Source organism: Equus quagga, chromosome 6 (assembly GCF_021613505.1).
Source record: "Equus quagga isolate Etosha38 chromosome 6, UCLA_HA_Equagga_1.0, whole genome shotgun sequence".
Taxonomy (NCBI): Eukaryota; Metazoa; Chordata; class Mammalia; order Perissodactyla; family Equidae; genus Equus; species Equus quagga.
This window is the reverse complement of record NC_060272.1, coordinates 95,449,043-95,474,326: the sequence shown is the minus strand read 5'-3', so window position 1 is coordinate 95,474,326 and position 25,284 is coordinate 95,449,043. Positions and strand designations below refer to the sequence as shown.

The 25,284-nt window shown below is 33.8% G+C and overlaps 1 protein-coding gene across 4 annotated transcripts in view; it reads left to right on the top strand.

The window, feature by feature from the left end:
- VPS13A (vacuolar protein sorting 13 homolog A) overlaps nt 1-25,284 on the top strand; it is a 232,063-nt gene that overhangs the window by 71,437 nt on the left and 135,342 nt on the right. For all 4 annotated transcript variants that reach the window (XR_006889118.1, XR_006889119.1, XM_046664752.1 and 1 more), the window contains exons 23-26: nt 6,639-6,777; nt 19,100-19,181; nt 20,432-20,586; nt 21,240-21,396. Coding sequence is in view for 2 of the 4 variants with exons in the window: in XM_046664752.1 (XP_046520708.1) it covers nt 6,639-6,777; nt 19,100-19,181; nt 20,432-20,586; nt 21,240-21,396 (533 nt within the window). In the remaining 2 variants the exon portion in view is untranslated. The remainder of the gene's footprint in view (nt 1-6,638; nt 6,778-19,099; nt 19,182-20,431; nt 20,587-21,239; nt 21,397-25,284) is intronic.

Genomic DNA, 25,284 nt, shown 5'->3' with positions numbered 1-25,284 from the left:
CACTGTTTTGATTATTGTAGCTTAGTAGTAAGTTTTTAAATCAGGAAGTGTGAGTCATCTAACTTTGTTCTTTTTCTAAATTGTTTTTGGCTGTTTGGGACCCTTTGAGATTCTATATGAATTTTAGAATGGGTTTTTCTATTTTTATAAAAGATGTTATTGAGATTTTGATTTGGATTTCATTGAATCTGTAAGTGCTTTGAGTAGTGACATCTTAATGTTAAGTTTTCCAGTCTATGAACATGAGATGTCTTTCAATTTGTGTCTTCTTTAATTTCTTTCAGCAGCGTTTTGTAGTTTTCAGGGTACATCTTTTACTTTCTTGGTTAAGTTTATTCTTCTTGATGCTATCATAAATGGAATTATTTTATTAATTTCCTTTTCAGATTGTTCATTGTTAGTGTGTAGAAACTCAGTTGATTTTTTCAAGTTGATTTTGTATCCTGCAACTCTGCTCAATTTGTTTATTCCTTCTAACATTTCTTTTTTGGCGTGGACTTGTTAGGGTTTTCTACATATAAGATCACTTCATCTTTGAACAGCAGTAATTGTTCTTCTTCCTTTCTGATTTGGATGCTTCTTATTTATTTTTCTTGCCCAATTGCTGTGGTTAGACTTTCTAATACTCTGTTGAATAGAAGTGATTTAAGCAGGCATCCTCTATCCTGAACATAGAGGAAAGCTTTCAGTCTTTCACCATGGAGTATGTTAGCTGTAGGTTTTTTCATATGTGACCTTTATTATGTTGAGATAGTTTCCTTCCATTCCTAGTTTGTTGAGTGTTTTTATCATGGAAATGTGTTGAATATTTCAAATGCTTTTTCTTCATCAATTGAGAAGATCATGTGGCTTTCTTCCCTTTGTTCTATTAGTGATGTTTTCATATGTTGAACCACCCTTTCATTCCAGGAATAAATCCCACTAGGTTGTGGTGTATAATCCTTTTAAGGTGCTGTTGAATTTTGTTTGCTAGTATTTGTTAAGGATTTTTGCAACAATATTCATAAGGGATATTGGTCTGTAGTATTCTTTTCTTGTCGTGTCTTTGTCTGGCTATGGTATCAGAGTAATGCTGGCATTAAAATGAATTAGGAAGCGTTCCTTTCCTTTTGATTTTTTGAAAGAGTTTGAGAAGAATTTGTGTTAATTCTTCTTTAAGTGTTTGGTAGAATTCGCTGGTAAAACCATCTGATCATGGGCTTTTTATTGTTGGGAGATTTTTGTTTACTGATTCAATTTCCGTACTGGTTATAGGTCTGTGGGTTTTCTGTTTCTTCACAATCTAGTGTTATGTTTCTGTGTCTAGGAGTTTGTCCACTTCATCTAGGTTATCCAGTTTTCAGCTGTAAATTTTCCTCAACATGGCTTTTGCTGCATCCTATGAATTTTAGTATGTTGTGTTTTTATTTCAACTTGTCTCAAGATATTTTCTCATTTCCCTTATGATTTCTTTTTTGACTCATTGTTTAACAGTGAGTGTATTTAACAGTGAGGGCTATTTATTTCTAGTTTCATTCCGTTGTGATTGGAGAAGATACTTTCTATGATTTCAATGTTTTAAAAAAGTTTTGACTCTTGTTTTGTGGCCTAACATAATCTGCCCTGGAGAATGCTCTGTGTGCACTAAAGAAAAATGTGTGTTCTGCTATTGTTGTGGGAGAGTTCTGTATATGTCTTTTTGGCTCAGTTTGTAGATAAAGTTGTTCTAGTCCTTTATTTCCTTATTGATCTTCTCTCTGGTTGTTCTATCAATTATTGAAAGTGGGATGTTAAAGTCTCTTATTATTGTAGATCTGTTTCTTCCCTCAATTCTGTCAGTTTGATTCATATATTTTTGAGCTCTGATGATTGGTGCAGATATGTTTGTAATTGTTATATCTTCTTGGTGAAGTGGCCTTTTATCATCATATAATGTCCTTCTTTGTCTCTTTTAACTGGTTTTGACTTAACAGTTTATTTTGACTAATATTATTATAGCTATTCTTGCTTTCTTTTGGTTATTATTTGCATGGAATATCTTTTTCTGTTTTTTCACTTTAAAACTATTTGTGTCCTTAGATCTAAAGTGAGTCTCTTGCAGACAGCATGTAGTTGGATCCCGGTTTTTTCATCCATTCTGTCAATTTATATCTTTGGAAAGTTTAAACCTTTTACATTTAGAGTAAATATTGATAGGGAAGGACTTTTGTCATTTTGTTATTTACTCTCTGTATATATTATAGGTTTTTCTCCCTTTATTTCCTCCCTTACTACCTTCGTTTGTGTTTAGTTGATTTTTTCTTCTGACCTGCTTTGATTCCCTTCTCTTTTCCATATGTGCATATTCTGTAGATATTTTCTTACTGGTTATCATGGAGATTACATATATCAGCATAAAGTTTTAACAGTCTATTTAAAATTGATACCAACTTAACTAATTGCATACAAAAACTACTTCCTTACTGCTCCACCTCATCCATTTTATGTGATTGATGTCACAAATTACATCTTTATTATGTATTATGTACTGATTAATATATATTTATAATTATTTTTATGCATTTTTCTTTTAAATCCTATAGAAAATAAAAAAGTGGAGTTACAAATGAAAATTATAGTAATACTTGATTTATATTTATCATGTATTTACCTTTACCAGGATCTTTATATTTTCTTGTTAGCTGAAGCTGTGAGTCCAGGGTCCTTAGTAGAGAAGTCTGTTGAACTAGACTGGACTATTTAGCTGATTTAGTTCTAAATAGTTTTAGACTGTAGCTAGCCCTTTTTCCTCTTCTTTCCACCATTACTTTTTCTCTCCCTTGCAAACATTCAAACCTCAGCCACAGATCTATTTTAAAGTCTAACTAAAGACACATCTAACACCTAGCATACAATCCCAGGAGAATTGTTACTAGAGAGGCAACAAGAGAATGTTCATATAATAGTGCTGAAGGCTTTGTCCCTAAAGTATAGGAAGAAGGATAGAAGGAAGTAGCGATGGCCTGGCCTTCTACTTTATGCTGTGGTATAGACCTGGTACCCGGTAGTTACTTCTGTTGCTATGTGAAAGGGAGAGACCTAAGAGAAACCTGCACTCTTCTTGTTGCCTTTTAAATTATAGTGACTGTATCCATTAGCAAACATTGTGCAGTGTACTAAGTCTCATTCTTGTAGATTTCCGTCTTCTAGAAAATCAAACTGCTCTCTGGGAATTTTAAGGCAGAGGAATACCAGGAATTTGGTTTGAGAAAGAGAGAAGAAAAGATACAGTTTTGTAAGTTGTGAGCAGTAAAAAGTGAGAATGATATTACATGAAATCCTGCAACTCTAAAGTGTCAGACAGCTTCCTTTGAAGTTTGAGCTTAAAAAATTTTAAGACAAATAAAAAGAAATGCTCTATCATTTTGGTAGGTAGTATTCAGCGTCATTATCTTCAGGTTGTACAACTGGCAACATTAATGAGACTGATCCATAACATGTACCTAAGTTAAACCAGGATGCATGGGATTAATTACACATATTTAGGCTATTGGAAATAAAAGAAAGCTTATAATTTTTTCAAGGAATTCAGATATATCTTTAGAAGGAGAACCTTAGTAGTCAGTGTGTGTGAATTGAAAAAGTAAGTTTTGGGAAAAATGCAGAGATAAAAGTGGTGAATGAAAACTCACTCTCTCTTTGCTGTCAGTCTCTTTATTATTATTATTATTATTACTATTTTTTAAAGACATTATTTTAGAACAGCTTTAGGGTCACAGAAAAGTTGATAGAAATATACGCAGATTTGCCATAGACCCCCTGTATTCACCCATGCGTAGCTTACCCCATTAAAAGCATCCCCCACCAGGGTGGTATAGTTGTTACAATTGATGAACCTACATTGGCACATCATAATCACCCAAAGTCCATAGTTTACATTGTGATTCACTCTGGTGTACATTGTATAGGTTTGGACAAATACATAATGACTTGTATCCATAATGACTGGTATCATACAGAGTATATCATAAGATTATTTTCACTGCTCTAAAAATCCTTTGTGCTCCAACTATTCATCCCTCCCCTACCACCCTCCAGCCCTGGCAATCACTGATCTTTTTACTGTGTCCATAGTTTTGCCTTCTCCGGAATCTCGTATAGTTGGAGTATTACAGTATGTAGCCTTTTCAGATGGCATCTTTTCAGTTAGTAACATGCAAGTTTCCTCCATGTCTTTTCATGACTTGATAGTTCTTTTTTTTTTCTTTAGCACTTAATATTCAGATGTCTGATGTGCAAGTTTATTTATCCATCATCTTGGTTGCTGCCAAGTTTTGGTTATAAAATTGGAATATAAATTTTATGTGGATAAACTTTATTCATAGAAAATCATGAATAAAGGTGCTGTACACATCCGTGTGTAGGTTTTCTTGGGGTCATAAGTTTCAACTCCTTTGTGTAAATGCCAGGGAGTGCAATTGCTGGATCATATTGTCAGAATATGTTTACTTTTGTAAGAAACCGCCAAACTCTCTTCCAAAGTGGCTTCGCCCCTTTGCATTCCCATCAGCAATGAGTGAGAGTTCCTGCTGCTCCACATCCTTGCCGTCATTTGGTGTTATCAGTAATCCCAATTTTGGCCATTCTGACAGGTGTGTAGTGGTATCTCGTTTTAATTTGTCTTTCCCTGATGGTATATGTTGTGGAGCATACTTTTGTACGCTTATTTGCTGTCTGTATATCTTCTTTGATGAGGTGTCTGCTAAGATCTTTGGCACAGTTTTCAGTCAGAATGTTTGTCTTATTGCGTTTTAAGAATTCTTTGTATACTTTTGGATTAACAGTCCTTTATGAGATGTGTCTTTTGGAAATATTTTCTCACAGTCTGGCTTGTTTTCTGATTCTCTTGACATTGTCTTTGGTAGAGCAGAAATTTTTAATTTTAATGAAGTCCAGCTTATCAGTCATTTCTTTCATGAATTGTGCCTTTGTCTTGTATCTAAAAAGTACTTGCTATACCTTAAAGTCATCTAGGTTTTCTTCGATTTATCTTTTTGGAGTTTTATAGTGTTGCATTTTACGTTTAGGTCTGTGATCCATTTTGTAAGGTCTCTGTCTAGATTCATTTTTTTTTTTTGCGTGTGGATGTCCAGTTATTTCAGCACCATTTGTTAAAGAGAATGTCTTTGCTCCATTGCATTGCCTTTGCTCTTGTATCAAAGATCAGTAGACTATATTTATGAAGTCTATTTCTGGGCTCTCTATTTCGTTCCATTGATCTCTTTGTTTGTTCTTTCATCAATACCACAGTGTCTTGCTTACTGTAGCTTTATAAGTCTTGAAGTTAGGGAATGTCAATCCTCTGACCTTGTTGTTCTCCTTCAATATTATGTTGGCTATTTGGGTTTTTTGCCTCTCCGTATAAACTTCAGAATGAGTTTGTCAATATCCATTAAATAATTTACTGGGATTTTGATTGTGATTCCAGTGAATCTGTAGATCAGTTTGGGAAGAACTGACATAGTTCTTTGACAATTTTCAGTCTTTCTATCTGTGAACATGGAGTATCGCTTTATTTAGTTAGTTCTTTGATTTCATTCATCAGAGTTTTGCAGTTTTCCTTATATAGATCTTGTGTATATTTTGTTAGATTTATCCTTGTGTTACTTTTTTGGCTGCTCATATAAATGGTATTGTGTTTTTAATTTCAAATTCTCATGTCCATTGTCTGTATATAGGAAAGGAATTGACTGTTATATGTTAACATTATATCCTGCAACCTTGCTGTAATGGCTTATTAGTTCCAGGAGGTTTTTTTTAAATTCCTTTGGAAACATAGATGATTATGTCATCTGTGAACAAGATAGTTTTATGTCTTCTTTCCCAAGCTATGTACCTTTTTATTTCTTGCCTTAATGCATTGGCAAGGACTTCCAGTGTGATGTTGAAAAGGAGTGATGAAAGAGACATACTTGGTTTATACCTAATTTTCATGGGAAAACTTTGAGTTTCTCATCATTAAGTATGATGTTAGGTGGAGGTTTTTCCAAGGTGAAGTTCTCCTTTATTCTGGTTTACTGAGAGAGTTTATCATGAATGGGTATTGGTTTTTGCAACATGAATCTATTTATATGATCATGTGATTTTTCTTTTTCACTCAGATCTGATTTTTAAGCATGATTTTAGATATATAATCTCTTGGGCAAGTTATTTGAACTTGCTAAGTCTTAGTTTCCTGATAGGAACCATGCACAAATGGGAACTTTTAAGAAGCAGGAAGCAGAAATAGGTGGTCTACCTCATAGACTTTGAGAACTATTTACAGTAATGCATATCAAGTGCTTTCCTTAATGCCTGTCATGAAATAAACACTTGATAAATACTAGTTGTCAACTACCTTTGGCAAATAGCAGAGGGATAATAAGCATAACAACATTAGAAAACAACCCTTTGAAAAATAATGAGGGTAGTTCATCTAGTGAGAGATTGGTCAATAAGGTAAAAAGAAATTTGAGTGGAAATTGTGGGATAATTTGTCTTATGGACTGTGTGGATAATTTTTGTGTTTAAAATCACATTTGACTGTTCTTGGATAATTTAAGAGGGACAGTGGTTTTTTTAATTAACAAACAAATTAGAGTGAAAGTTGCTTTATAATGATTCCTATCTTTTTAAAACAGATTCAAGATTTTTGGAAAGTTACCACTGATTTCTTTACGAATCTCAGATAAAAAACTGCAAGGGATTTTGGAATTGGTTGAAAGCATTCCAAAACCCAAACCTGCAACTGAAGTACCTGGCCCTGCCAAATCATTTCAGGTAATGAAAGTTACTTTCAAGATTAATAAAAGCATGAATTAAAAAAAATTCACAAATAGTATTTGTAACAACCACAGAAATTTCAAGTAAAGCAACTTAATTCATTTTGAGTAGACCTTTAAAAATTACATTTTTGAAGAGAAGACGATACAGTAGTAAAAGATGCAGATAGTAAAGAAAGGTATAAAATAATGAGTCTACTTTTCTTCACTCCTCCAGCCACCAATGGTAACTCCTCAATGGTAACACTGTTAACCACTGATTCTCTAGTGTTCTAGAAATGTTTATGGCGTGTATTAGTGCACGCACAAACGTGTGCTTGCCTGTGTGTATATGTACGTACATGTATATATATTATGTTCTTAAAATTTACATGAATGGGATCATACTTACTGTTCTGAATCTGTATTCTTTTCACCATTATTATCATATATGTTGTATACTTTAGGGATATTTTCATGTTAGCGCATACAGATCTACCTTATTTTTGTTTATGGTGATAGATTATTGAATTTTGTGAGTGTACTGTCCTTTGCCTAACAGTCTTCTTTTGATGGGCATTCATATTGTTTTGAGTGTTCATAGTTATAAAAATTACTGCTTTGAACTTCTTTGTACATATATTGGGGTATATTTTTGTCTACTGGATAAATTCCTTGAAGTGGAATTGTTGAGTAAAAGAGTATGTGAATTTTATGTTTTCATGAACTTTGCTAAATTTCTTTTCTAAATTGAGTACTAATTTATAGTCCCACCAACAGTAAATGAATGTTTGTTTCTCTGTTCTCATTAGTCTTGAATATTAACAAATGTTAAATTTCTTCTAGTAAATGAAAAAGTGTTATCTTCTGGTTTTGATTTGCATTTCTTTATGAGTAAGATAGGACTTAGTTTTGTAAGTTTCTTGGGTATTTGAATTTCTGTTTTTGGAAACTGCTGTTTGTGTCTTTTGTTGGGTTATGGTATTCCAATTAAGGAAATTATCGCTGTTTATCACTTACAAAAAATTTTTTTCCCCATTTATTTTTTATCTGATATATTTATTTTCGCCATGCCAAAGCTTTTACTTTTTATGTAGCCAAAGTTATTAGATTTTTACTTGCTGATTTCTGTTTTGTATTATATACCTTATCTCTTATCAAGAGAATTTCAAAAAGAAAATATCCACTCTCTGATTTTAAATTCTGGTTTCTCTTTTTGTGTTTAACGTTTTTTCTTTTGAAATAATTTCAAACTTGTAGAAAAGTTGTAAAAATAGTGTAAAGAACTTTTTTCCTCAAACTATTTGAGAGTAAGTTGCTGACATGTACCATTACCCTTAAGACACTAGTTTTTTGCTGTATTTTTTCATGGTCTGTTACTGAGCTTTTTATTCTGTTAACAGTCTCTTTTGAAGACTGGAGGTTTTAAATTTTGATGAAATCCAATTTATCAGTATTTTCTTTTATGAGTGAAGCTTTTTCTGTTGTATCCCTGAAATCATTGCCCAACACAAGGTCAAAAAGATTTTCTCCTATGTTTTATTCTAAAAATTGTGTAGTTTTAGGTTTTATATTTAGGTCTATGATCTACCTTGTGTTAATTTTTATATGGTGAATGTGATGAGTCATCATTCTGTTTTTGCATTTGTATTTCTAGTTGTTTCAGTTTCATATGTAGCAAAGACTTTCTTTCTCCATTGAGCTGAGTCTGCTTCTTTGTTCTTCTCCAGTGAAGATCTAATGTAAAACATGGTGACTATAGTTGATACTGTCTGTATAATTTAAATTTTCTAAGACAGTAGACCTTAAATATGTTTCTATATCAAATCACCACAATGTACATATTAAATCCTTTACAGTTTTTTCAATTATACCTCAACAAAACTGAAATAAATTTTTTTAAAAAAAAGCCATCTATTGCAGGAAGTGAAGAGGGACGTTCAACTTCAAAAGATACTTAGGTGTTAAAACTTTTAACACCTAAGGGGGTTAGCCCTGTGGGCCTAATGGTTAGGTTTGGCACGCACCGCTTCAGCGGCTCAGGTTTCGTTCCTGGGCATGCACGTACACCAGTCATCAGTGGCCATGCTGTGGCAGGTGATCCACATACAGAATTGAGTAAGATTGGCACAGAGGTTAGCTTAGGGCAGATCTTCCTCAGCAAAACAAACAAAGAAACAAACAAACTTTTAAGACTTGTAACTGAAACTTTGTTTCTGAGACAAGCCAAACAAACATTCATGAAGGGGTGATTCTTTGTTTAAAAACTTTTTTGATCTGAACTGTAAAACCACTTCAAGTTAAATCAAAACTCTTAGTAAAGATCTACTCTTTTGTACTGAACTTTCTCAGGAAACTTGGAAAAAGTAGAAAACACAGTCCCTGCAGATTAGGAAGTCAACTATACAGAAAGCAGCATGATAATAGCAGAAAGAACATCGGTGGTAGGGGTGTAGATTTGTTTAAAGAAAGGAAGAGAGAAAGAAAGAAAAGAAACCTGAAATCAACTTTGACTCAGCATACTATAAGCTATATGATCTTAGGCAAAATATTTAACCTCTCTAAGAATTTATTTCCTGAGTAAAATAATGACCATAATACCTAACTTATTAGAATGTGAAAAGGATTAAAGACAAAAATATGCAAAAATCTAGAGGTGTGCTGGGTATTGAATACAAATAATAGATACCCTTAGATAGTAATCCTTTGCCAAATGTGTGGCTTGGCATATAAAAGAAACTCAGTATAAGAAGACATATTACACAGTTACTCTCTGCCTATTTTTATATATTTACTTGATTTTAAAGGAACATGATCTAGCATAGATCATGTGTTTGAGACCCTCTTGCTACATAGAGAGATTAAGCACAGCATAGGGGAGAAAGTCCTCTTGAGCATCAGTGAAAACCAAGAGAGAATCTAACAGTTACACAAGCACTTTTTCCAAAACTGATAACAGCTTAAGAGGAAAGAAGTCAGTAAAAGTGTAAAAGACAATATACATTAAGCCAGAAAGGACTTAGGGGTTCAGTCAGCATAGCATAAAGCTGATGGAGAACCAGACTCAGAAAACTGTCACAGGAATGCCCCTTAACATCTAAAGAAGATTAAAAAAAAGACTTAGCATAAATATATATTTACTTATACAGAAAATAAGACAGTATGGTCATCAGTGGAAGAACAGACACAGATGAAAAGAATAGACATAGAAATCACTGGAGGATTTCCTCCATCTAGTTAATTAACACATCTGTTACCTCACATGTTTACCCTTTTTTTGGTGAGACATTGGTGGAATGTCCCTTTTATTATTATATGTTGCCCTTCGTTGTCTCTCATTGCCTTTTTTATCTTGAACTCTGCTCTGTCATATAAGTATGGAAACACCTGCTTTCTTTTGCTTGCTATGTGCTTGGAGTATTGTCTTCCATCCCTTCACTCTGAGCCTGCGTTTGTCTTTAGAGGAAGTGTTGTGTCTTGTTTTTAATCCAGCCAGCCACTCTGTCTTTTGATTGGAGAATGCAGTCCATTTACATTTAGAGTGTTTATTGATATATGAGGGCTTAATAGTGCCATTTTATCTCTTGTTTTCCAGTTGTTCTATATTTCCCTTGTTTCTCTTCCCATGTATTTCTGAAAGAATAACCCCAAAGGCTATCCTGAGATTCTCAGGTCTGCCACTACCAACATGGGCCAAGAGGGCACAGGTCTGAAGGAGCTGAAGCTATCTCTTCTTGAATGTCAGAGGGTGGAGCCTCCTCCTCAGTTTCATTGGGCTAGGCCCAGAACCTAGGGGGCAAGAGTGCATTTAGTCTTTACCTTGTTAAGTATGATAATAACTGTAGGTTTTTCCTAGAGGTTATTTCCCAGGTTGAAGAGGTAGTCTTCTATACCTAGTTGGCTGACAGTTTTATTTGTATCATGAATAGATGTTGCATTTTATGTATTACTTTTTCTGCATCTGTTGGGATCGTATAGTTTTCTTCTTTATTCTGTTAGTGTGATGAATTAATTGATTAATTTTTGAATGTTAAAGTATCCTTGTGTTCCCAGTACAAACCTCATTTGTTAATGACATCCTTATTTGCTAATATTTTATTGATGAGTTTTATATTTGTATTCATGTAAGATATTGCTGTATATATATTTTTTGTAATGTCTTGTTTACGATATCAGGGCAGCGCAAGCTTCATAAAAGGAGTTGGAAAGTATTTCCTTCTTCTCTATTTTGTGAGAGAATTTATATAGAATTGATACTGTTTCTGCCTTAAATGAGTCTGAATCTACCAGTAAAGCCAAATGTGCTTGGAATTTCTTTATTGAAAGATTTTTAAACTGTGAATTTAATTTTTACAGGACTGTTTACAAATTTCAGTTTTTTCTTGCATGAGTTTCAGAAGATTTTTTTTTTAAGTTCTGTTTTTTTTCTTTTCTTTTTTTGTGGGGAGGATTGGCCCTCAGCTAACACCTGTTGCCAATCTCCCTCTTTTTTTTTCCCCTACACAAAGCTCCAATGAATAGTTGAATATCCAAGTTGTAGGTCATTCTAGTTTTTCTCTGTGGGATGCCACCACCACATGGCTCGATGAGCAGTCTGTAGTTCTGCACCCTGGATCCAAACCGGTGAACCCTGGGCTGCTGAATGGAGCGCACCAACTTAACCACTCAGCCATGGGGCTGGCCCCTAGAAAATTTTGTCTGTCAAGGAATTTGTCCATTTTATCCAAGGTGTTGAATATATGGAAATAAAGTTGTTATTAATATTTCCCTATTCTCCTTTCAATAACTTAAGGATGTGAAATGACATCTGATTTTTCATTTGTTAGCTTGGTGATTTGAGTATGAGTGTTTGTTTGCATCCTCGTTTTAAGTTCTTTTGGGTACATGCCTGGGAATGGAATTGCTAGGTCATATAATAATTCTATGTTTAACATAAAACCGCAAGACTGGAGAGACCGCTTAACTGTTTTCCACAGCAGCTGGATAATTTTACATTCCCACTAGCAATGTACAAAGGTTCCAAATTCTCAACATTCTCACCAACAGTTGTTATTTTCCCTTATTTTGATTATAACCATCCTAGAGGATGTGAAGGAATATCTAATTGTGGTTCTCATTTGCATTTCACTAACAACTAATGATGTTGAGCATCTTTTCAAATGCTTGCTGGCCACATTTTTTTTTTTTTTTTTTTGAGGAAGATTAGCCCTGAGCTAACATCTGCTGCCAATCCTCCTCTTTTTTGCTGAGGAAGACTGACCTTGAGCTAACATCCGTGCCCATCTTCCTCCAGTTTATATGTGGGACGCCTGCCACAGCATGGCTTGCCAAGCAGGGCCATGTCCACACCTGGGTTCTGAACCAGCGAACCCTGGGCCACAGAAGCAGAATGTGCAAATTTAACTGCTGCGCCACTGGTCTGGCCCCCTATTGGCCACTTTTTAAAATCTTGTTTGGTGCAATTTCTCTTCAGCAACTTCTCCATATTTGAATTGGAGTTTTTTTTTTTTGTTGAGTTATAAGTCCTTTATATTTTCTGCATAATCACTCTTATAAGATATGTGATTGCTAACATTTTCTCCTGTTCTGTGGGTTGTCTCCTGTCTATGGGATGTACAAGAGTTTTTAATTTTGAAGTCCAGTTTTTCTAATTTTTCTCTTTTGTTCTCATTTCCTTTTGTTCCTTTGTATCATGTCTAAGAATCCATTTCCAAATCCAAGATCATGAGGGATAAATATCCCTCTTTTCTTCTATGCTTTCATGTTTTTAGCTCTTGTGTTTAGATTCTTGATCCATTTTGACTTAATTTTTTTTTTGGCACCTGAACTAACAACTGTTGCCAATCTTTTTTTTTCTTTGTTGCTTTTTCTCCCCAAATCCTCCCAGTACATAGTTGTTTACTTTAGTTGTGGGTCTTTCTAATTGTGGCATGTGGGATGCCCCCTCAACATGGCCTGATGAGCGGTGCCATGTCCGCGCCCAGGTGAAACCCTGGTCCGCCAAAGCGGAGCACACGAACTTAACCACTCAGCCACACGGCTGGCCCCTTTACTTAATATTTTAATACATTGTGATGTAGGGTACCAAAGGCATTCTTTTCATGTTGAAATGCACTTATCTCCACATCATTTGTTGAAGAGACTGTTCTTTCCCCATTGAGTGGATTTGGCACCATTGTCAAAAATAGTTGGCCATAGTTGTATAGATTTATTTATAAACTCTCAATTCTATTTCATTGGCCAATAAATGTGTCTATCCTCATGTCAATACCATACTGTTTTGGTCACTGTAGCTTTTTAGTAACTTTGATATTGGTAAATATGAGTCCTCTGATTTTGCCCTTCTTTTTTTTTAAAGATTGGCCCCCTGAGCTAACATCTGTTGCCAATCTTCTTCTTTTTTTTCTTCCTCTCCCTAAAACCCCCAAGTACATACTTGTATATTCTAGTTGTAGGTCCTTCTAGTTGACTATGTGGGACACTACCTCAGCATGGCTTGTTGAGCAGTGCTTGGTCTGCACCCAGGATCCAAACTGGCAAAACACTCGTCTGCTGAAGTGGAGTGTGCGAACTTAACCACTCAGATACAGGGCCAGCCCCTGATTTTGCCTTTCTTTATCGTGATTGTTTTAGTTTTTCAGGCTCCTTGCAATTTCCTATGAATTTGTGGATTGGCTTGTCCATTTCTGCAAAAAGTGCAGTTGGCATTTTGATTGAGATTACGTTGAATCTGCAGATCACTTTTGATAGTACTGCCGTGTTAAAAATATTAGGTGTCCCAATCCATGAACACAGATGATATCTTTCCCATTACTCAGATCTTCTTTCATTTCTTTCAGAAATCTGTTGTAGCTTTTGGTGTATAGGATTTTCACTTCTTTGCTTAATATTTGTCCTAGTTTATTCTTTTTGATGCTATTGTAAAGGAAGCTATTTCCTCATTTTCTGTTTTGGATTGTTCATTGCTGGTGCATCAAAACACAACTGATTTGTATGTTGATCTGGTACCCTATAGCTTTGCTGAATTAATTTTTTAGCATTATTAATTTTTGTTTTGTTTTTGTCGATTGTGGGATTTTCTTTGTGTAGGATTATGTCATCTGAGAATAGATACAGTTTTCCATCTTTGCAATTTGGATGCCTTTATTATTTTTCCTTGAGTAATTGATCTGGCTAGAATTTCAGTACAGTATTGAATAGTGGTGGTGAAAGAGAGCATCCTTGTCTTTTTTCTGTTCCTTGGGGGAAAGCTTTCAGTCTTGCACCATTGAGTGTGATGTTCACTTTGAGTTTTTCGTAAATGCTCATTATTGTGTTGAGGACGTTTCCTTCTATGTCTGCATTATTGTGTGTTTTTATCATGAAATGGTGGTGAATTTCGTCAAATGCTTTTTCTGCCTCAGTTGAGATGATCATGTGGGCTTTTCTGTTTCATTCCATTAATATGGTGTTTTATAATATATATTTTTTTTTTTGCTAAGGAAGACTAGCTCTGAGATAACATCTGTTGCCAATCTTCCCTTTTGTTTTTTTTGCTTGGGAAGATTAGCCCTGAGCTAATATCTGAGCCAGTCTTCCTCCACTTTCTTATATTTGGGTCACCGCCACAGCTTGGCTGATGAGTGGAATAGGTCCATACCCAGGATCTGAACCCACAAATCCAGACCACCAAAGCGGAGCACACTGAACTGAACCACTACACCACAGGACCGGCCCCAATGATTTCTTTACTACGTTGAATCACTCTTGCTTTCCTAGGATAGATTTTGCTTGGTTATGATGTATAACCCTTTTAATAGGCTGTTGGTTTTGGTTGCTAGTATTTTGGTGAGGATTTTTGCATCTATATTCCTAAGTTATATTAGTTTATAGTTTTCTTGTTGTGTATTTGTCTGACTTTGTTATCGGAACTAAGAGACTGAATTGGAGTGTTCTCGCTTCTGTTTTTTCAAGAGTTTGAGAAGGAAGGTTTTATTTCTTCTTTAAATGTTGGTAAAATTCCCCAGTGAATTCTTCTGACTTTTCTTTCTTGAGAGGATTTTGATTACTCATTCAATCTCTTGTTGTAAGTCTCTTCAGATTTTCCGTTTCTTCTTGAGTCAGTTTGGATAATCCATGTCTTTCTAAGAATTTGTCCACTTCATCTAGGTTATGCTACTTGTTGGCCTCCGGTTATTCATAGTTTTCTATATAATTCTTTTTATTTCTGTAAGGTTGATAGTAATGACTTCAATTTGATTTCTAATTTTAGTTACTGATGCCCCTTGTTTGATCTTAGTCTAGCTGAAGTTTTTTCAGTTTTGTTGATCTTTTACAACAATTAACTTTTGGTTTTATTAATTCTCTATTTTTCTGTTCACTATCATTTGTCTCTGCTGTAATCTTTATATTTCTTTACCTTTGCTAGCTTTTGGCTAATTTTGATCTTCATTTTCTAGCTCCTTGAGGTAGAAAATGAGGTTATTGATTTGAAATTTTTCTTCTGTTTTAATGTACTTGCCAGATACAGAATTCTTGGTTGACTTTTTTTTTCTTTCAGCACTTTAAATATGTTATTCTATTACCATTTGACCCCCATAATTTCTGATGAGAAATTAGCTGTTAATTTATTGAGGATTTTTAGTATGTGGTGACTAGCTTCTCTCGTTGCTTTCAAGTTTCTCTCTATCTTTCAGCAGTTTGATTACAGCATGTTTTGGTGTGGCTCTCTTTGAGTGTATGTTACTTTGAGTTCATTGAACTTCTTGAGGTTATTAGATTTGTATCTTTCATCCAGTCGGGGGATACTTTCGGCTATTATTTTTTCAGGTATTCTTTCTGCCCCTTTCTCCTTCTCTTCTTCTGGAATTCTCATAATGTGTATATTGATTCACTTGATGGTGTCCCACAGATCCCTTAGATTGTGTTCACCTTTCTTTACTCTTTTCTTTTTGAAAATTTTGGTTGACCTATCTTCATGTCCACTGATTCTTCTGCTAGCTCAAATCTTCAATTGAAATTCTCTAATTATTCTCAGTTATACTGTTCAGGGCTAGAATTTGTTGTATTTCTTTTTCTAATTTATATCTCCTTATTGATATTTTATATTTGTGACATTATTCTTCTACTTTTCTTTAGCTCTTTCTCCATGGTTCTTTTTAGCTGTCTGAGCATATTAAGTTTATTTGAAATTTTCTTTCAATAAGTCCAGTGCCTGTGCTTCCTCCTGAACTGTTTCTGCTAATTTCTTCTGTGTATGCACCATACTTTCTTACTTCTTTGCATGCAGTATCCTGCTATTATAACCAGAGAAAGGAATTATGAGGAAAGAAAACTACAGACCTATATGTTCATTAACACAGATGCAAAAATCCTCAACAAATATTAGAGCCAAAATAGTATGATATTTAAAAAGTATAATACACTGTGATCAAAAGCATTTACCCTAGGGAAGCAAAAATGGTTCACTAATCAATGTTGTTAGGCATATTCACAGAGTAAAGGAGGAAAAGTATATGATCATCTCAGTAGAAGAGGAAAAAATGTTGACAGAACCCAACAATGATTTGTGATAAAAACTCTTAAAATGGAAATAAAAAGGAGCCTCTTCAATCTGGTAGAGGACATCTTGGATAAACCTATATCTAGTATCATACCTACTTTGAAAGACTGAATTCTTTCCCTGTGAGATCAAGAATATTGCAAGAATACCTTTTCTCACCACCTCTATTGAAATTCATATGGAGGTTCTAGCCTATGCAGTAAGCCAAGAAAAATAAAGATGAAATGGAAGAGAAAAAGTAAAACTATTTTTATTGCAGATGACGTGATCATTTATTCAGAAAGCTCTAAGGAATGTATAAATACCACTAGTTACAGTAAACAAATTTAGCAAGGTTACAGGAAACATTATCAATGTAAATAACTAGTTGTTTCCCTAAATGAAATTAAGAAAAATATTCCATTCATAATAGCATTAAAAATGTTAAATACTTAGGAAAAACTTAACAAGAGAAGTATTAAGACTTGTATACCTAAAACTTCAAAACGTTTCTGAAAAAAATTAAAGAAGACCTAAATGATGATATACATAGTCAAAGATTGGAGGACTGACTTTGTCAAGATGGCGATTCTCTCCAAACTTGGTAGATTTCTCACTATTGCAATCAAAATACCAGATTTTTCTTCTAAAAATTGACAAGTTTATTATAAAGTATATATGGAAGTGCAAAGGATACATATTACCAGAAAATTTTGGATAAGAATAATGTTGAAAGATTTCTAAATCTTGATTTCAGAGTTTATTTTAGAGGCTGCTTTATTCAAGGAAGTGATGTACTGACATAAGAATAGACATATAGATCTATAAATCAGAAAAGAGTTAAGAAATAAATCCACAGTAGAATATATAGTTAATATATATTTGATTTCTTACAAGGGTGTCGACCCAACTAAGTGGGGGAAGGATAGTCCTTTCAACAAATGGTTCTGAAATAACTAAATTTCCATGTGGGGGAAAAAAATGAACATCAACCCGTACCTCTTGCCATACACAGAATTTAACTTGAAATGGAACAGAGACCTAAGTGTAAATGCTCTTTAACAAAATAAATACATAATAGAAAATCTTTGAGTACTTGTGGTAGGGAGAGAGATCTTGGGACAAAAAAGCACAAATATAGAAGAAAAATAAATTACACTTCATGAAAATGAAAATTTTCTGCGTTTTTAAAGACACTTAAGAATGCAAAAGGCAAGCCATCCAATTGGGAAAAATATTTGTAACACATATAATTTACAGGAAACTTTATCTAAAATATTTAAGGTGACCAAGAGCCCAATAAGAAATGAGCAGACATGTGAAAAGGTGTTAGATTTTATTACTCGTCAGCAAGGTGCAAAAGAACCCATTCTTTCAGAAATGTAGACATAAAAAATTTCAGAACATTAAAAATTGAAATTAGGCCAGCATAGTTGTTACTTTTGGGGGTTTTGCCTGATGATTGTGAGGAGCGTGAGAGAGGCTTCTGAGTTGCTGGTAATGTTCTATTCCTGGATGTGGATTTTGGGTGCATGAATATGTTTTGTTCTTGAAAATTTATTGAAGTTTATACTTACTTTGTGTAGTAGGTTATATTTCAATAAAAATGTTTTCCCAAAATGGACAGGATTTAGAGAAGGACACACACAACCCATGAACCTATGATGTGACGTGTAGTTATTACACATTTGTGAAATTCTCCTTAAAACTAAGGTGAAATTTCTAGCAAGAGTGACAAAATTTAAGATATCTGTAAACACTAAGCATTCGTGAGGATATGGAGCCATAGCAACTCTAATCTGTTGACATTAGTGTAATGTGTTGCGACCACGTGTAGAAACAGTTTGATAGTACTTAGTAAGGTGAACATATGTATTTCCACTCTTTGATATATACACCATGGAAAATCTTGCGTATGAGTACCTGGAGGTGTGTTCAAGGATGCTTATCGTGGCACTGTGAGCAAAAGCAAAAATCTATACACAATATGAATATTTACCAACAATGTAGTGGACAAATAAGTAGTGGTTTATTCATCATTGCAATACAGTATAGCAGTGAGAATGAGTGATCAATATGGGTAAAATTTAAAGCTTGTTTCCTAGAAGAATGTCACAGGAAAACACATGACACATTGCCTTTTTCTACAGTTTAGAAAGAAACAGAGGTTAACAATGTATTATCTAGAGAATCATTCATAGGAGGTTAAAAACAAGTAAATAAAATCAAGAATATGATCAGGTATAAGGATTGTGATCAAAGAGGAGTGCATAAATGCTTCTAGATAAGGGTATCGCATTGTTTTGTTTCTTGGCCTGGGTGAAAGATTGAGGAGTGGCTTTTGTCATTACTTTCTTAACTGTATTATGTATTTTTTGTATGCTGTATTTCCCAAAACAGTAAAAAAGTGAATTTACTAAAATATCTTTAAAAAATTAAAAATAAAACTACAAGATCCTTTACTCTGGAAGCTTTAAATGTTGAACCTTTGGTTGTTTCTCATGGATGTCCTGGAGGTGGCTTCGTTATTTAGTAAGACATTGAGTTAAGATGGATTTCAGATCTCTTCCTACTCAAAGCCTATCAACAAGGAAATTATTATAACAGTTCCACAATTTATGTTGTCTTGAAATTGTGAAACCACTTCTTTAAATCTACATTTTACAGTTTACTTTTCTAATTTAAATTTCTAGTCTAAATCTAAGATTGGATTTTTTCTCAGTTAATTCAAATTAAGGTTTTTGTTTGTTTTGGTCAAAATTGTTATAGAATTTCCAATAAAAATCTTTGTGCTAATTGACAGTGACTTCCTTTCTTTCAGATGCAAAGATCCGTTTCTTTGGGAACATCACAGATTTCACAGAAAATGTTTCCTGTCTTGGAAATTCCATGTGTTGAAGATGGTAAAATGAAACTACTTTAGGAAATTTTCCTTATTATAAATATATTATGAAAATAATTTTCATTTTGAGACCATATAAAAATTTCAGACAGTAGCAGATATTTGTAAATTTTTACTAAAATTCCTTTAAAACAACATAATTTGGATGTTTCTTAAAGTTGCTTTTGTGCTGGGATTTTTTGATATATAAAAGTTGAACTCATAATCACAAGGACTGCTAGTAAGTTAATCATCTTTATCCTGCTGTGAGCCAATAGACCCCATGAAACTTTGTAGATGTCCAATTTATAATGTGTTACTTTTACTTTTACATTTAATGTATTATTAAATGTCAGCCATTTGGAGAATTTGGTTATGGTAAAAAAAATTTTTTTTAACTTTTTATATTTTCCTTTTTTGTTATTAATGGAAAAAATCAAGCTTTAATTCCTACATTCACACATGAAAACTGCTAAATATTTTGATTTCAAATATCTGCTTTCTCTTCTCCACACTGGAAAGAAAAAATAAATGTATTTCTTTACTTTTAAGACTTTTAAAATTGTTAAATGTTAAATCACAGAAATTACCATGTGGATACTTGGTTTTCTAGGGAAGCTTTTCCTTCGTGTGTGGTGATCAGGGAGCGGAGGTGGGCTAAGAGGTTTTGTTTGCGAGATCATCTACCTTAAATTCGATCTTAGGGCATTAGGGATATACTTCAGATGGTTTTAGTTTGCTTTAAACCTTCTTTTAGTGGTTTTACTAGTTTCTGGATCCTTTCTAATAGCAAATTCTGAAAATTTATTTTCTAGAAACTGATACTAAATCTCAGTTTCTTCATTCAAACTCCAAGGACTGCTTTCTGCTTTTAATATTGCGGAGTTTGTAACTAAGTCCTGTTTTGCTTTCCAGGTAGAGTGAGCATGTTAGTGTGTTCCTTTGAGTATGGATGGTGGATGTAATTGTTGGCATTGACATTTGCTATAAAATTTTCTTTAGCAATTTTTAGATAGACTAATGATTTTAAAAGATGATGTTCATTAAGCTGACAATTGCATCTTGTACTTTTCTACACTTTTTTGTCATCCAGAATGTTATTTGCTCAGATAGAATCTCTTTATTCTTTTCTATTTATTTTCTCATCTTTATGTTTGATATTTGAAATAGACTTAGTGTTTTAGTGTTCATATTTATTTCAAAAAAATTATTAAAATGTTATTAAAGTAATCATTTTAATTATCTACTTAAACGATATTCTATGATATGTAGATTCTGAGGAAGAATTTTTTGATGCACCGTGTAGTCCCTTGGAGGAACCTCTTCAACCTCCAACTACAGTTAAAAGTTATCAACAGAAAAAGCTTCCAAAGACGACTTGTTCAAAAAATATGACTCAGTATAAAATAAGATTTGAGGTGCCAGAGGTATGTACAGTGGTAAAATTAATGTTGCTGATTTAAACTGTTGGACATTTCTGCTATTCACAGCTTATTTATATAGTCTCATTACTAATAGGCACTGTTGTTTTTATCCTGTTTAAACGTGAATCCAGATATTGCTGTGTGATTCTTCTTTCTCTTTCTTTGAAGATTATTTCCCTTAATTATGATGTTGAAGGCTGTATTTTTCAATCCATCTCCCTGGACTTTGCCAACGATCTTGAACATTTAACTTCTTAATTTACAGAACTTCCATGAGTTTTTGTTTTTAAATATGAGTATTTGATGGAGAGGTAGGAGGTGATACACCAGGTTTTATTACTTGTACTACCACCACCCTCAGGTGCTACACATAATATAGGTATAGACAAAACAGAAAAATAGATGAAAAATAACTCTGAAGAACTGTTTTAATTAGGCATTTAGATGATATATTGTGTTTATTCAATACATATTTATTGAAAATAATTGTACTGTGTGTGAAGTTGTATGTGTGTGTGCATATAAAAATCTCTCCTAAATTTTAATACATATCATTTATATCATATGTATACCTCATATATCCATATATAACTACCATCTACATAAACAGTTTTTTTTCTTACGTAGTGGTGGTTTCTTTTTTTTTTCTTCTCCAGGTTTTGATTCAGTTTTGTCACCTTGTTGGAGATTGTGAACTGCCTGTGGTAGAAATTGATGTCTTAGGATTGGGCACAGAAATTGAGCTTAGAACATTTGATTTGAAAGCAAATGCCTTTTTGAAAGAGTTCTGCTTAAAATGCCCAAAATACTTTGGTAAGAATCTCTATTTTTTTTCAAATAAATAAATTAGTTGTATTGTTTGACTATCTACTAGTGAGTTTTAAATTCTCTAGGCTTTAAATCAGTATATTTGCTAAAAAATTCTCAAAGAAGTAGTATATTATGAATTAGTCTTCAACTGTATACTTGGTAATCTAGGGGGGTAGACCAGAGATAAAATGAAGATAATTTTTTTCATTACGGAAAATAAAATAGTCATGGTTTAATTTTAAATCTACTTAACTATATACTACAACACTGAATTCGTCAATACTGTTACAATTACCACAAACTTAGTATCTTAAAACAACACAAATTTATTATCTTAAAGTTCTGTAGATCAGAAAGCTGACACAGGTCTCAGCAGGCAGAAATCAGGATATCAACAGGAGCTCCTCCTTGGAGGCTCTAGGGGAAGACCTGTTCCCTTGCTCACTCAAGGAGTTGTGTTGGAAGAATTTAATTCAATGTGATTTAAGTCTGTTTCCTTGCTGTCTATTAGGTGAGGCCTGGCCTTAGCTCTTAGACGCCTCTCTAGGTCCTTACACATTGTCCCCTATATCTCAGAACCAGCATGGGATGTCAGATCATTCTCATGCTGTCATCTCTCTAACCTTTTCTTCTGCCTTTTGCTTCCACTCTCAAAAACTAAGGTGATTAAATTGGTTACATTTGGACAACCCAGGATAATTTCCTCTTAACCTTAGTCACCTTTTGCCATGTGAAGTAACATAGTCTCAGGCTTTGGAGAATTAGAGCATGGACATCCTTGTAGGGGAAAGGGCATGGCATTATTCTGCCTACTGCAAACACTTTATGTACCAGAATCGTAATAGGCAAATTATATGATACCTTAGAAAATACTTCCATTTGCTGTGTTAGGCATTTAGGAGGGTATTATTTATATTTCTTCCTTTACGTTTTTGGACTTTTCCTTGAAAAATAATTCTGAATGGTTGGTGGAATGATTAAGACAAACTGTTTCCAACTTGGATATCTTTTATTTGTTTTTCTTACCTAATTGCTCCAGCTAGAGCTTCCAGTACTACGTTGTGTAGAAGTGGCAGGAGTGGGCATCCTTGTCTTGTTTCTGATCTTAGAGGAAAAGCTTTCAGCTTTTTACTGTTGAGTACAATGCTAGCTCTAGGCTTGTCATACATGGCCTTTATTATGTTGAGGTACGATCCCTCTATACCCACTTTGTTGAGAGTTTTTATCAAAAATGGATGTTGAATTTGTCAAGTGCTTTTTCTGCATCTATTTAGATGATCATGTGATTTTTTATCTTTCATTTTGTTAGTGTGGTGTATCACATTGATTTATGGTTGAGCCATCCTTAGCATTTTTCAGGTGAATCCCACTTGATCATAGTGTATGATCCTTTTAATATGGTGTTCAATTCAGTTTGCTAATATTTTGTTGAGGAGTTTTGCATGTATGTATCTTAGGGATATTGGCCTGTAATTTTCTTTTCTTGTGACATCCTTATCTGGTTTTGGTGTCAGGGTGATGCTGGCCTCCTAAAATGAGTTTGGAAGTGTTTCTTTCTCTTTTATTTTTAGAAGAGTTTCAGAAGGATTGGTATTAATTCTTGTTTGAATGTTTGGTAGAATTCACCAGTGAAGCTATCTGGTCCTGGACTTTAGTTTGTTGGGAGGTTTTTGATTACTGATTCAATCTCTTACAAGTAATTGGTCTATTCAGATTTTCTGTTTCTTGATGATTCCATGTTTGAAGGTTGTATGTTTCTTTATCCATTTCTTCTAGGTTGCATAGTTCGTTAGTGTGTAATAGTTTGTACTCTCGTGATCTTTGGTATTTCTGTGGTATCAGTTGTAACATCTCCTCTTTCATTTCTGATTTTATTTGAGACCTCTCTTTTCTTTCTTGGTGAGTCCTAAAGTGTGTCAATTTTGTTTATCTTTTCAAAGAATCAGCTCTTAGTTTCATTGATCTTTACTGTTGTCTTTTAGCCTCTATTTCATTTATTTCTTCGCTGATCTTTGTTATTTCTTTTTACTAACTTGGGCTTTTTCTTCTTTTTTCTAGGTTCTTGAGATCTAAAGTTAGGTTGTTTATTTGTGATGTTTCTTCTTTCTTGAGGCAGGCAGGCATTGCTATGCTCTTCCCTCTTTGAACTGCTTTTTCTGCATTCCATGAATTTTGTATGTTGTATTTTCAATTTCATTTGTCTCAAGGTATTTTTAAATTTCTTTTTGATTTCCTTGTTCACTCAGTAGTAAAACTGGCACTATTTGCAGTAATTCTTCATTGACCCAAATAGTAAAACTGTCACTATTTGCAGATGACATGACATTATGTATACAAACCCTAAAGACTCCACCAAAAAACTGTTGGAACTAATCAATGAATTCAGTCAAGTTGTACAAAAATCTGTTGCATTTCTGTACACTAATTATGAACTATTAGAATGAGAAATTAACAGTCCTATTTACAACTGCATCAAAAAGAATAGAATACCTAGGAACAAATTTAATCAAGGAGGTGAAAGACCTGTACACTGAAAACTATAAGACATTGATGAAAGAAATTGAAGAAGATACAAATAGATGGAAGGATATTCTGTGCTCATGAATTGGAAGAATTAATACTCTCAAAATGTCCATACTACCCAAAGTAATCTACAGATTCAATGCAATCCCTATGAAATTTCCAATGGCATTTTTTACAGAAATGAAAAAAAAAATCCTAGAATTTGTATGGAACCATAAAAGACCCTGAGTGGCCAAAGCAATCTTGAGAAAGAAAAACAAAGCTGGAGGCATCATGCTCCCTGATTTCAAACTCTATTACAAAGCTGTAGTATTCAAAACAGTATGGTATTGGCATAAAAGCAGACACATAGATCACTGGAACAGAATATAAAGTCCAGTAATAAACCTATGCATATATAGTCAACTTATGACAAAAGAACCAAGAATATACAATGAGGAAAGGACAGTCTTTTCAACAAATGGTGCTGGGAACACTGGACGGCCACATGTGGAAAAGTGAAAGTGGACTTCTCTCTTACACCATAAACAAAAATTAACTCAAAGTGGGTTAAAGACTTGAATTGTAAGACCTAAAACCTTAAAACTCCTAGAAGAAAACTTAGGTGGCATGCTCCTTGACATCAGTCTTGGCAGTTATTTTTTTGGATCTGACTTCAAAAGCAAAGGCAACAAAAGCAAAAATAAACAAGTGGGCCTGTGTCAATCTAAAAAGCTTCTGCACAGCAAAAGAAATCATCAACAAAATGGAAAAGTAACCTACTGAATGGGAGAAAATATTTGCAAATCATATATGTGATAACAGGTTAATACCCAAAATATATAAAGAACTCTTATAACTCAAAAGCCAAAAAAATGAACAATCTGATTAACAAATGGACAGAGGATCTGAATAGACATTTTTCCAAAGTAGGTATACGTATGGCCAACAGGTACATGAAAACATGCTCAACATCACTAATCATCAGGGAGAGGCAAATCAAAACCACAAGGAGTTATCACCTCACACCTGCTAGAATTTCTATTGTCAAAAAGATAAGAAATAACAAATGTTGGTGAGGATGAGGTGAAAAGGGAACCTTTGTGCACTGTTGTTGGGAATGTAAATTGGTACAGACATTATGGAAAACAGTATGGAGGTTCCTCAAAAAATTAAAAATAAAACTACAATATGGTCCAGTAATTCTACCTCTGGATATTTATCCAAAGAAAACAAAAGTACTAACTTGAGAAGATATATTCACCTCCATGTTTGTTAACAGCATTATTTACAATAGCCAAGATATGGAAACAACCTAAGTGTCCGTCAGTGGGTGAATGGATAAAGAAGATGTGGTATATATACAGTGGAATAGTATTCAGCCATAAA